This window comes from Coccinella septempunctata, chromosome 3 (assembly GCF_907165205.1).
Source record: "Coccinella septempunctata chromosome 3, icCocSept1.1, whole genome shotgun sequence".
Lineage (NCBI taxonomy): Eukaryota > Metazoa > Arthropoda > Insecta > Coleoptera > Coccinellidae > Coccinella > Coccinella septempunctata.
Genome location: NC_058191.1, coordinates 357,045 through 370,690, shown reverse-complemented (window position 1 = coordinate 370,690; position 13,646 = coordinate 357,045). Strand labels below are relative to the sequence as shown.

The 13,646-nt window shown below is 37.5% G+C and overlaps 1 protein-coding gene across 5 annotated transcripts in view; it reads left to right on the top strand.

Moving 5' to 3' along the window:
• The window catches only part of LOC123309100 (spectrin beta chain), a 78,863-nt gene that overhangs the window by 13,031 nt on the left and 52,186 nt on the right, over positions 1 to 13,646 (top strand). For all 5 annotated transcript variants that reach the window (XM_044891990.1, XM_044891987.1, XM_044891991.1 and 2 more), the window contains exons 2-4: positions 2,768 to 2,922; positions 11,058 to 11,454; positions 11,654 to 12,114. In XM_044891990.1, the coding sequence (XP_044747925.1) occupies positions 2,793 to 2,922; positions 11,058 to 11,454; positions 11,654 to 12,114 (988 nt within the window). In that variant the 5' untranslated portion in view covers positions 2,768 to 2,792. The remainder of the gene's footprint in view (positions 1 to 2,767; positions 2,923 to 11,057; positions 11,455 to 11,653; positions 12,115 to 13,646) is intronic.

Sequence of the window (13,646 nt, the reverse complement as noted above, 5' to 3'; positions counted from 1 at the left end):
GACATGAAATGAAAAACTGATCGTTTCTTATTCTGACTTGAACAAATACAGGGTGTTTTCAAAGGTCAGGCTATTTTTCGAGAGAAGGTAGAATTCATCAAAATAAGTCGTTTAACCAAAAATTGTCTTTATAAAATATCCAAGATGGTTGAGATACAACCCCTATAAGTTCGACAAAATTTCATTGAATTTCAAGTACGGAACTGTGAAAGAGGTGACTCCGGCATCGCAAAAACGAAACAAAACATAAACATATGGCTGGACAATGAATGGTTCAGTACCAAGTTCATCGGATTAGATGCATCAGGTCACTTATGAGAGAATTATAATTGTTGTATCGTGCAATTTAGGGTGAAAAAAAATGTATAAAATCGAGGCAGTTTCTTGAAAGTGCTTATGTTATGTTAGTTATGTTGAAAAAATGCTATGATGTTTCCCCATTTCATCCCATTTTTACGACGATTGTTGGAATGTTCAAAGAAGATAAATTCGTGATTTAGACGAATTTTATTGGTGAGATTTTGAAGTATTATTCTATTTTTTACACTTGTGTCCTAAGTCTCTTCTGTCAGTTGGTATCGAAATGAGCCATTTCATAAAATCGTGTAAATTACTAAAAAATAATGAAAATAATTCCATTTTTATTACCACATAAATATCGAACGAGCCAATATCCTAAACGAAACCACATGGTCGAATTAGGAGATAAGTTTTTTCTTACTGCTTTACGATAATTCAGCTAATAAACGGTCTAGGGTCGTATTAGGATCTATTTCAGTAATCATTTTCCAATTTTTTTTAACTTTGTCATTCGGAAAGTTTTGTATAGATGATTTTTGGTGGCCAGCTTCATTTTGACCAGTTCTACCTTCTGTTGAAAAAAAAGCCTCACCTACAAATACATTCTTTATATTCGTAAAAATCTTCTCTATGGGTTTTCAGTTCTCTATATCACTTAGTGTATCACTCGTATAAGTGGGAGACTAGCGAAAATCTGTATTTAATGTTGCTCATACAGGTCTAACTTCATCCACAACCATGTTGATCAATATAATAAATTTATTGCAAGTGCGCGATACCCTATTATTATATGAATACATCTGTGCCCTTCCTCCTGCACTCCTACGACGCAAAGTCCTTTCAATAAAACATAATATTCCCGTAAAACTTGTAGAATTTTCGTGATCCCGATGAATCACGGTCGGCCAGCTGATCGGATCAAAGGTTCGGCGTGGAAAACCCCACAATTTTTTCGCGAGACGTCGCAGATGGTTCAGCGCAACCCCGCAGCAGTGTCCAGGTCAGGCGTCGCGGCGCCATGCGTCCCATCGATCCGCCAACCCAGATTTCGCTATTTATCTAAATTTCGCCCGTTCCCACTGCCGAAGAACGTTGATCCCTTCGGGAAGGTGGTTTCAGTTGGTCAGATCGATGTATTATTATTCCCGTGTTCTGCGGAATGTGTGTTAATGTGGTTTAGTTCATTTGGGGGAGGACGTGGGTTTGTCAGCCGGAAATGATGTCCTGGTGAGTTTATAGAAGGGTAAAGATCGGGGTGTTTGAGATGAAAAGATACGCTTATCATTTGGATGAGCCGGTTTTGATCGAGAGATTCGTATGGTAATATTGTCAAGGTCGTGTAGAAGCTGCTTCAGGTCTAGACCAAAATAATTGCCGACATTTAGAGGTATTTTTCTCCAGAATTATTCCAGTTCAGACTAAAGGCACAGTTTTTTATTTAACTCATTTCTTAATTATTTTCTACATTCTTTAGATCATCAATACAAATTATCAAGAGTGTCTCTTTGAAGGGGGGAAAAGACCTTGGAGAGAAATAAAATTTTATGAAATCACTACATCAGGTCAATAATATTTCCGGAAGAGACATCTTTAGAGTGAAATTTGAGATTTTCGAGATGTTTCTTCTTTTTTGATGAAATTCAAATGTTCCTTATGCGTTGTTCAACCTGGTTGTATTCAATTCCCTTTTTATTACTTCAATTTTTGTAGTTTGTATTCAGTTTGTTCGATAATATGTCCTTTTATCTTAAATTATTGTTGTAGGCTGAAGATGGAAGAATAACTTCCGAAACGTCGCCTGGTGAATGAATAATTATTATGTAACATTATTCTTTGGACCGATGTACCCTCCTCAACAATATTTAATTTGTTTCTGAATCTCCCCTTCGTTGAGAATCATACTGTATATTAACAAGTATTCAAAGTTGATCTGATTTTCATCACTTGAAAAAAAAGAGAAAATTCAAGTTGGTAACTTCAATCATCTTCGATTGAGTTTCTATGTTTTTCTGTTTTTTTCAATGCCCAATTATTTCAATGCATGTGATAGTTATCTATTATTTTAAAAACTTATGATATTACCGACCTATGTTGGATTAACAGGGTGGGCAAAATTCGATGGGATTGAATCACAGCTCTGTAACCGTGGTAAGAGCTAGGGAAAAATGGATGGCACGATTTTCAAAACATGGAAAATGACCAAATCCGCTTAACTATATCTTCTTTTGTTTTCAAGTTATAAGTAACAACTCATTTTTCGGCTCTTCGTTCTGGTGCCTTTATTTCGTAATGCAACAGGAGCATTGCAGGAACTCGAAATAGCCTTCGAGATAAAAAAATTGACTTGAAAAAACTTCTCTATTTCAATCAGAACTATTACTTCCGAAAGTTATGACCTGGAATTTGAATAATCTTTCGTCTCTAGTTCGATAGTTGAAGGTATCTTACGTTCATCTTTTTTTTTCAGCCGTCAGAGCCTTCCTCTCTAGAAAATGACAACCGACATAAGTATAGTTCGGTGGGATCCGACGCTCCAACAGGAGATTGTAGAAGACTATGAATATGATGGTGGGAATTCATCATCACGACTATTCGAGAGATCTCGTATTAAGGCTTTAGCAGGTGAGGCTTTCATGATATTTATTTTTACCTCTATAAACCTAATTTTTTCATCAACACCTGTATCTATGAAAGCTATAATCAAAATTCCAGTATTCTTGTTGTACTTTCTGCCGGGAATAGAATATTCCCAGAATTGGATAACAAAAAGAGGTTGCCATATATTGGAAAATTTTCGAAACCCGCTGTATATCTACTGATGGTCTGGTGGCCTGAAGAATACCCTCCTCCCTTGAACACGATCCAAAGAAGGAATGGGAACGTCAAATGCTTCCATCTATCCTGGCAAGTTGCAATGTAATACTTGTGTGGTTGCTGGGGCTGAGTGGAATTCTTGGCACCGAGAGGGTGCTTTTGCTTAACAAGGTCATATCAATCTTTTGCTGTTAGCGTAGAGCTGGAGATAACCTACATTCTACACCACTGCAAGAGGAGCGTTTCTGAATGAAAAACAACACCACACTCCATTCTCACCAGTGGGTGGGTGGGTTCTTTAGTGAAAGAGGTACTCAAATTGAGTAGAGACCAGATCAAACCAATCACTTCATTAATAATAGTTGTAATCCTAATACTATAATATAAAGAAAAAACTAAATTCTGGAATAATTGTTCGTAGTGAGCTCAGATAATTACACATATTGGCATAAGAATGAATTGGTTTTTCATTTTTTAATCTTCAATTAAGATCATCTCCGCTTCATGTCGATATAACTAATTGACAATAACAAACACAAAATGATGAATGAGAGAGATTACAGATTTGAAAAGCAGTTTAAGCAGACTTGAAGCAGGTACAGGATATTTTTAGAAACTCGTGAAACCTATGGGTTTACAGTCCGTGGTCTTGGACCTAATGGGAGTAGTCCACATAGATTAACACCGTGTTAAATAATTCTATTAAGTTGGGATCTTCAGGTTGAGAAGCTACGGAAAGAAGGATGTATGGTTTTCCCTATCTTCAGTAACTGAAACGTTGGATTGGTTCTTGAAAACGCCCATTGAAGCATAAGGTCTGGACTTAGAGATGGTTTACCAAATCTCGTGGAAACTCTACTTGGAGTAGGAGTAGGTTCAGATCAAGATGATGATTTTCAGGAGACTTTTAACGACAAAATTGAGAAATCTTTAAATTTAGAGATTATAGTTAGAGTTATATGAAAAAGCTGAATATTTCAACATGAAAATATCCATCACAAAAACCAAAACCCTAGTCGTTTCCAAAGAACAGATGTAAACTTTCCCTAGAAAATAAAATGATCAAAGAAGTTATGTTATTCTACCTAGGCATACAAACTACTTCAATTCAAGATAGACGCACTAAGGGTGACCTGATATTCACATACAAGTGTATGCATGGAAATTTTGGTCCTCAGGTGGAAGCCATATTCTGCAAAAATATCAATAATCTTCGAGGTCACGATTTTAAATTGAGGAAGGAGAATTTCTGGACCATTCCAAGGCAGATGTTCCTACCCAACAGAGTGTTCTCATCCTGGAATAGACTTCCCAGTTCCGTGGTCGATAGCTCTACCACCAATAACTTTAAAAATGGATTAGACAGACTGAGACAACTTTAATGGTGAAGAAATGTTCGCTGTGTTGGTGCCGAATTTTTGTGTCCTGTGTTTCTCTCATTTGAAATTATTCGATATTTTTTTTTATCTTCATTCACTAGTTTATCTTTATTTTGGGGAAGTGTACATTGAATTTTTTTATATATAAGCTTATTTGAGTTTATAGGTATTTACCTCAACTCTAATTGTATTGTTAATAATAAATAATAATAATAATAAGATAGAACGAATGGAATAAAAGGACAGGCCAATAAAGCTAGCCGAATATTATGTGCACTTCGGGACATCATCTGGAATAACACTTATATAGGGTGACAATTTGAAAACTTGCCTGTAAAATTATGTCACGACAAGGATGTTTTCAGAGGAAATGCCGGAACAGTTCAATTTCTCTTCGTAGGGGGACATATTCGAGCAGAATTATAAGCCAAAATCTCCTCAACCCTTGGTGTAGGAGCTATCACCCCAAAATTCTCTGATAGGGAATAGGGGGTGAGCTATACCTCAGTTGAAAGATCACTTGACCACCTTCTATATGAATACTATGGTTTGCAAATTTTATTGAGTCTTTGAAGTAGTTACAGGAGGTGACAATTTGAAAACTTGCCAGGCCAATTATGTCTCGACAAGGATGTTTTCAGAGAAAATGCCGGAACAGGTCGATTTTTAAAGGGAGGGGGATATGTTTCTAGCAGAGTTGTAAGCCAAAATCTTCTCAATCTTAGGTGTAGGGGTTGTCGCCCCTAAATTCTTAATAGGGAATGGAGGGTGGGCTATTATACCTCAATTGGAAGACAATAGTATTATGTAGAGGGACATATTGTCTTCTAATTGAGGTTTAACTCACCCTCTATTCCCTATGAAGAATTTAGGAGTGATAGATCCTACACATAGGTTTGAGGGGATTTCGGTTCACAATTTCGCTCAAAATATGTCCCCCTCCCTTTAAAAATTGACCTTTTCTGGCTTTTTCTTTGAAAACATTCTTGTCGAGACATAATTGAGCCGGTCAGAGGAAAAGTGGTATATGTCACAAATTCCAATTTTTGAGTTATACCGATATTTGGGTACCAAAGGTTGCATATTATTCTTCTTATGAGTGGTATGAGTCAAATCGTCGTTTTGACCGAGTTATGTTTTTCCTCTTAACAAAATTTTCCATACCTAACAATGCCTTTGGTACCCAAATATTGGTATAACTCAAAAATCGGAATTTGTGACTTATACCACTTTTCCTCTGACCGGCTCAATTGGCCTGGCAAGTTTTCAAATTGTCACCTCCTGTAACTACTTCAAGGAATCAATAAAAATTTGCAAACCATAGTATTCATGTAGAGAAAGAAGTGATCATTCAGTTGAGGTAAATCCCACCCCCTATTCTCTATTAAGAATTTGGGGGTGATAGCCCCTACACTTAGGTTTGAGGAGATTTTGGCTTACAAATCTGCTAGAAACATATGTCCCCCTCCGAATAAATATTGACCTGTTCCGACATTTTCTATGAAAACATCCTTGTGACATAATTGGCCGGACAGGTTTTTAAATTGTCACCCTGTATGAATAAAAAGGCAAAAGTTAAAATATACAAAACCTGTGTTAGACCGGTATTAACATACTCTATAGAAACAACAGCAGACAACAAAAAAAAAACGGAAAATTATCCTTCGAACAACGGAAATGAAAATACTTAAAAACATCTCAGGCTACACATTAAGAGACAGAGAAAGACACACAGACATAAGGCACGAATGTGAGGTAGAAAACATCATCAGGTGGGGACGTGAACGTAGAATGGCCTGGTATGATCACGTGGACCTGATGGCTGTAGGAAGACTAGCAAAAATCGCTAGGGGTGGCATACCACGAACACGACGACCCTTATCTCAGTTGCACGGCCCTAGCTCGTCATCATTTTGACAGTGGACATAATTTTAGTTTTAGTGATGTTTCTATACTAGACAGAGAAGTGAACTATAAAAAATGGTGTTTAAGTGAGATGAAATTAGTTTACATCGAACCATCAACAACAGAGTGGATACACAGGGACTCAACTCATTATATAGTAGTGTAATCAATATTTATAAGTCGATCAAATGTAGTTAAACGCAGTAGACCAAACGTGTTATTTATTCATTGTTATCTGTGGTGTTGTTTTATCATTGTTTTCATTGTTTCATTTGTCTTAAAAATTGACGTTTGTTGTGAAGATTTAATCTCCGGAATATGTACTGTGATTTTATAGTAATTTTTAACTTTAAATGACTCTAGAATGAGCCTAGAAAAAGTCTGAAAATACATATGTAATTTTTAGATTTTGCTTTTTACTTGGTTCTCTGTCCCGTTATCACTACCTAACACAGTCTTTAATGTTAATAAGTCCATGATAGGACAGGAAAGACGAGTACATAGTATCCGATGACCTTATGGAAAATGATGAGAGTGAAAGCTGAAGTGGTAGGGTGTTAATCCCCCACCATGAACACTGTCCTTGGAAGAATGGGATGGGTGGGTAGAATCACCTTGAGTTTTTAGAGACCTTGTGTCTTCAGAAACATCTCAGGCTACACATTAGGAGCACAGACATCATCAGGTGGGGATGTTAACGTAAAAGAGTCTGGAATGATCACGTGGACAGGATGGCTGGAGGAAGGCTAGCAAAAATCGCTAGGGGTGGCATACCACGATCACGACGACCCTTAGGAAGACCTCCAAAGAGATGGATAGAATCGTGGTCTTCAATATCACAGGAGAACTGAATGTTGGAAAACAAAGGCAGGCCTAAGGCCTATGATATGTCTCTAATGTTAATAGGTCCATGGACAGGAAAGACATAGTATCCGATGACCTTATGGTAAATGATAAGAGTGAAAGCTGAAGTGGTAGGGTGTCGATCCCCCGCCATAAACACTGTCCTTGGAAGAATGGGATGGGTGGGTAGAATCAGCTTGTGTCTTCAGAGGCCTCATCATCGCATCAGTTGCAGTGGCAAGGCGTATTTCTAACCATCACACTGAGACACTGACAATCAAAAAACTGTTTTGTTTGTATTTTCATTCTTACCTGCGAGAGAAGCGCAACCTTCCATTTTTCTGTATTTCACACACAATGATACACAGAAATCACATTGTTTTGAACCCGATACACGCACATTGTTTCAAAAACAACCGGGACCGTCATGAGCTAATTACCTCCCGAAACTGTCGTATTTATTGTTTGCCAGTCCGATACGCCGAATTCGACTCTCTCTTTATCATCCGGATGATAATGAACGACAATGAACCAAATAACGACCGAAATCTTGGTCTGCACACCAGAGCGGGAACGTGCTGGATCGGGGTCCTTTTAACTTAGAAAAGGTGGCGGCGTTCGGTAGACCCAAGCACTCGTTTATCGCTTTTTTTTTATCTAAAAACCGCAACCGAAGTTTTCCTCTAGAACACGCAGTGTGGATTTCGCGCGTCCCTTCGTCTAACGTGAAATTTGTGCCATGGTGAACTCAGTGGACAACTGTGCAGAAATCGAGAAGAAATTCTCTCACTTCGACAGTTACGTCAACACTTTGAGGGGTATGCCGTTTTGTTTTTAAAGTGTGGCGGAGCCTAAAGCCTATCATACTCTTTATGCGATAACTCGAAGTTATTCAACAGATTAATTGTATTTGCGATTGCTGGAAATCGTTGAGAATTGTTGTGAGGTTTTGGACGAACAGTGAAAACAATGATAATGATACACTTTCATGTAACACCTTTTTGTTCCAATTGATATTACAATAAGAATACCAAGCGCGCAGTGAAACAGTACGAAGATACTTCCATATCTAGTGCTCTTTCTCATTAATAAAACACAAAGATAAAAATATACAGGGTAAGTCTTTGACTTGTACAGGGTGGGCAAAATTCATTGTCTACTGAGAGCATTTCGAGAAGTATAGCAACTAGAAGAAAACCCATGACACATTTCCTAGCTCTTTTTCAGAGAAACAAAGAATGGTGAAAACCGTAGCCTCCTACGATTCTTCGTTTTCGAGTTATTAGCAAAAGACCAGATTTTGACGATTTCGAAAAGTTCTCATAACTTTTTTGACTTTGAAGCTACAGGTCTGACACTTGAACCTTCTACAGGCACTCAAAAGAAGAATATTTAGTATTTATTGCCAATAAAGATGTTGTTGATATAATTGTGATTCTTTTTATTTTTCGTTCATTTTATGAATTCATCAAGGATTTGTCTTATGCTCAAGCATGATCGTTCGCAACAAATACAAGACACGTGACTTTTTTCTTATGAATATAGATTTATCTCATATGAAACTGAGAAGAATCCATTGTATATTGTATATATATCCCGAATTATAATCGTCAATAATATTCAATTCATAAAAGAATCAACTACGATAATCTGTTGGGTAGCTTCGAGAGGAGACGTTTTGCTTTCAACGAGCAGGAAATATGAATGGATTTCGACAATTCCTTTGAATTTGCTATCACTAGAAGTTGACGATAAGAATACCATTTATTTGTCAGAGTTAACTATGCGAATAGATGTGCGTTTTTATTGATGAAAAATATTAGATAACCCCTGAATGTATGGTGTTTTTGTCTCTTTCAATGGCGACCATTATCTCGAACAGATTATTATATCGTTCTTTACATTTATCCACCTGATAGTAATTTGAGAATAGTGAGACCAGAATAGCTAACAACTGAAGCAATTTCTTGTTTTGAAAAAATCATTTAATATTTTCTAATAATCATCAGTCCGAAAAATTTATACAGCAGTGGTATTTGAAATGTTATTTGCCGTTTCATACTAACAAATTCATGAAAGTTCGAAATTGACAGTCATTCTAATTATGATATTGCAATAGAAATAGTTATAGGTTTTTTTTTTACAAATTTCTATAGAATGTCGATGCTCGTTTTGGAAAATCGTTAGATTCAGCACTTCTTTGACTGATCTATACTGTTTTGCTTTAATTCCAATATGGAATGAAATTACTGAACTAATGAAGTATTTTATAACATTATTATGCCATTGGTATTATTAGTTTTGCTCTAACCAGTTAAAACTTTATGTTGGTTTTTTTTTGTCTAACCGGTAGCTTAAGCTCTAAAACGATGTTTAAGCATAGAATCTCTATGGAAAAAGGATGTTAAGGAATTAATCTCGTTTAATGAAACGGTGTATATGGCCATAAGTGTAAGGAGGTGTAGTGAGCGCGAAAAGTATAAATTCCTTTAAAAACATTCTAGACTCTATATTTTTGTCAGAATTGTTTTTATGTACATTCGGTCTTTTTTCTATAAGATTTATAGACCTTTGCCTCATCTTATTATCTTGAAAAATGATAAGATATAAGCATAAAGTTTATACTGTACTGAAACAAATATTGTCTTCTCAATATAACGAGGACCAAAGAGAACACGGTACATTCAAACTCAAGGAAGGCTTAGATATTGAAGCAGTGAAGGATCAAGATACCTTCAAGTATTTAGGGATCAAACTGGCTAGAAGGACCAATAAGAGCCAGAGAAAGCAAGAATTATTAACGGAGTTGTTGGGAAGGATAATGAAACCTGGTCTGGCCCTTCTGTGACTGATGAGACCCAACCGTGACCTACAGGTCCTTCCACACTCCGGGCATGGATAGTCACCAACCAGATCTGGCCACCGCTGTATTCTTCTCGAGTCTCCATTGTAACTATAGACCAAAGACGTCCACTGTGAGCTGTCTAACGCTAGTTGTTCCCAGTTATGATTGGCATTAACTGATTTTAGGGATTGATGCAGTATATCCCTAAACTCCTTATACTGGCCTCCTTTTTTACGAGCTTCCTCTGTGAATTCGTCGTACAGAGCTATTTTGGGGAGTATTGTGTCTTGCATCCTCAGAATGTGGCCACTCCATCTGAGTCGGGCCTCGTTACTTGAGTCTAAATTGTTATACAACTCGCGCGCTGCCAGACTTCTGAATTTGAAACTTTTTGGAACAATCTGATGTGCATTATTTGTCTTAGATGACGTTGTTGCGTTTGTTCAAACTGTTCAATATGTCGCCTGTAGGGCGTGCAGCTCCATCTGAGTCGGGCCCTCGTTACTTGAGTCTCAATTGACAAATCATTCGGTATCATCTTGGACAACCACCGATTTAGCAGCCCTAAGGAGAAAAATAAGAATAATGCTGACGAAACATCTTAATAAATGAAAGGAAAAAAGTGTTTCTTTTGACCTCAAGAATCTTCTGTTGAAATATTTGTACGAGTCAAAGACTCGCCCTGTATAATGGAATCAGAATCAATGACAGTAGAAATATTTGATTTATACCTAGACAAATATCAGCTACAGATCATTTAGTTTGGGGCAACACTAACCATAGTGATACCTAGGGACTTTACTTGTCAGATGGAAAATGATTTCTTACACCACCGAAGATTTCATTGAATTTTTCAGAAAAATACATTTTCAATTTCAAAACATACACCTGATCTTGCCTTATAAATAACTAACAAAATATATGAAATTGATAGATCAGAAACCATATTAATTATTTCTTTTTTTTTCCAGACGAAAGAGAAAGCGTTCAAAAAAAAACTTTTCAAAAATGGGTAAATTCACACTTGGTCCGGGTAAATTCACGCATCGCAGATTTGTACACAGACCTTCGAGACGGAAAAAACCTAATAAAACTACTGGAAGTGCTTTCTGGGGAAAGACTGCCTCGGCCAACGAAAGGAAAAATGAGAATTCACTGCCTGGAAAATGTAGATAAAGCGCTGCAGTTCTTGAAAGAACAGCGTGTACATTTAGAAAATATGGGATCTCACGATATAGTCGATGGTAATCCAAGACTGTCACTTGGGTTAATTTGGACAATTATCCTGAGGTTCCAGATACAGGACATCACAATTGAAGAGACTGATAATCAGGAAACAAAGTCTGCCAAGGATGCGTTGTTGTTGTGGTGAGTTTGGGGTCCACAAAAATACGAAGGAAGTTTTAGCGTCTAATATTAAGAGAGAAATTAATGCAGACAATTATTAATTTTTAGAAAAAAATACCACTAAGTAGTATTCAAGTCTGCGTAACGTTAATTTCTCTCTTTATATCCGAAACGATTGTGACTCTGATATTTCACTTAGTGAATTCGTTAATTTTTCCAGGTGTCAAATGAAGACTGCAGGCTACCATAATGTGAACGTACGAAACTTCACAACATCGTGGAGAGACGGTCTGGCATTCAACGCTCTGATACACAAACACAGACCGGACCTGATCCAATTCGAAAAATTGTCCAAGGCAACCCCTATTCAAAATTTAAATAATGCATTTAACGTGGCCGAGGATAAATTAGGTTTGATAAAGTTGCTGGACGCCGAAGATTGTTATGTGGACCAACCCGATGAGAAATCAATCATCACATACGTCGTCACGTATTATCATTACTTTAGTAAAATGAAACAGGAGACGGTGCAGGGGAAGAGAATTGGTAAGGTCGTCGGTATAGCCATGGAAAACGATAGATCGATCAAGGAATACGAAACTTTGACGAGCGAATTGTTGAAATGGATCGAGGACACCATAACTGCTCTTGGAGACAGGAAATTCGAGAACAGTCTTGTTGGTGAGTATTTTTTACTAAGCAACAAGTGATAGGGTCCTTGTAAATGATAACAAGATCGTAGTGGGCGTCAATTTACAAGTTCTATAATATTTTCTTCCAAACTCCATTAGTGAGGAGCAGCACAGAATAATTTAAGTCAACTGTTTTGTCGCTATCATTTATAAGTACCCTGTTACTTTTTTTTCTCGTAATATACTTTGTGGCAGAAAAAAAAACACCCCGAATTGATTAATTTATTAGGAAGAATTTTCAGGGATATATTCGTTTAGACAGGATTTGAAACGATCAGTTTTTCAACCATATGGTGTTCTTGTGTTATCGTCTGTTCTGACGGAAAATTAAGTACGCGATTATAATATGTTTTCTAAGTTTGATCGTCCTAAAATATGTTTTGAAAAGCTTATTTAATTTGTTCATAATGCTCAGGGTGAGAAGACGAAAAAATTTTCAACAGATTAGTTAGTTTGATAAGAGCTTAAGAAGGGGTGGTTGTCGTTCAAATAAATAGCCATGAGCCTAGCTCATATGCGCTCAGGAGTGTCTTCAAATGAACCTCAACGGCACACCGAGGTCCCTGGAATCACACATCCAGGGATCTCCGCTGACATGGGAGTACCGTAATACCATAAAGCAACTGGCCAGAGGCAATAAAGTGACCCTACTATGGGTACCAGGGCATTGTAGTGTCGAAGGAAATGAAGAAGCCGATGAACTTGCAAAAAGAACATCAAGGTTAACACCTGCTGGACCTGAGCCTTTCTGGAAAGGGTTGGAAAAGAACAATTTAAGGCAGCGGTCCAACAATGGGGGTTGAACAACAGACTAACCCTCTGGAGAAACACTCCTGGACTCACTCAGTCAAAGAAATGCGTGATGATTTCATCGACCTACACCAGAAAACTGCTAAAGCTGTCAAGAGCGGAGCTTCGGGTGATGGTGGGACTGCTGACAGGGCACTGTCGGTACAAATATCATTTGTAATGTATGGAAGAGTCAGCAGATGACATCTGTAGGCTCTGTGGATCAGAAGCAGAAACAGCTGAACACATGGCATGCAAGTGTCCAGAGCTGATTGGCTTAAGAGCCACTCATTTGGGGAAACCTGTCCTGAATACTCACGACGTAACGGCCAAGGCCCCTAAGGATGTTGTCGGTTTTATCAACACCATTGATGGCCTCCTTGTGTTCCTATGCATGAATAGGGCAGAGAACAAAAGATCTATATGGTCGCAGTTCCCAAAAGGCTAATAGAGCCAAAACGACCCCGGTTCAAATAATAATAATAAATAAGGTGCAACATTTAGGTACTTGGATACTCAGAGGTAACTGTGACTTCCTGGCGGCACACAGAGTCAGACTTGGGATCATTAGCTCTCTCGAGCTGAATCTAAAGTGGCTCATGAACAACTCTCTCTGACATAATTTCTTTTATTCCAGTTATGTTTACGACCTTTCATGTATAATCGAAGAGAAATGACAGGTTTTGAGGTCTAATCATAAAGAAAACCACTTATGTACAGACCGACCTTTCG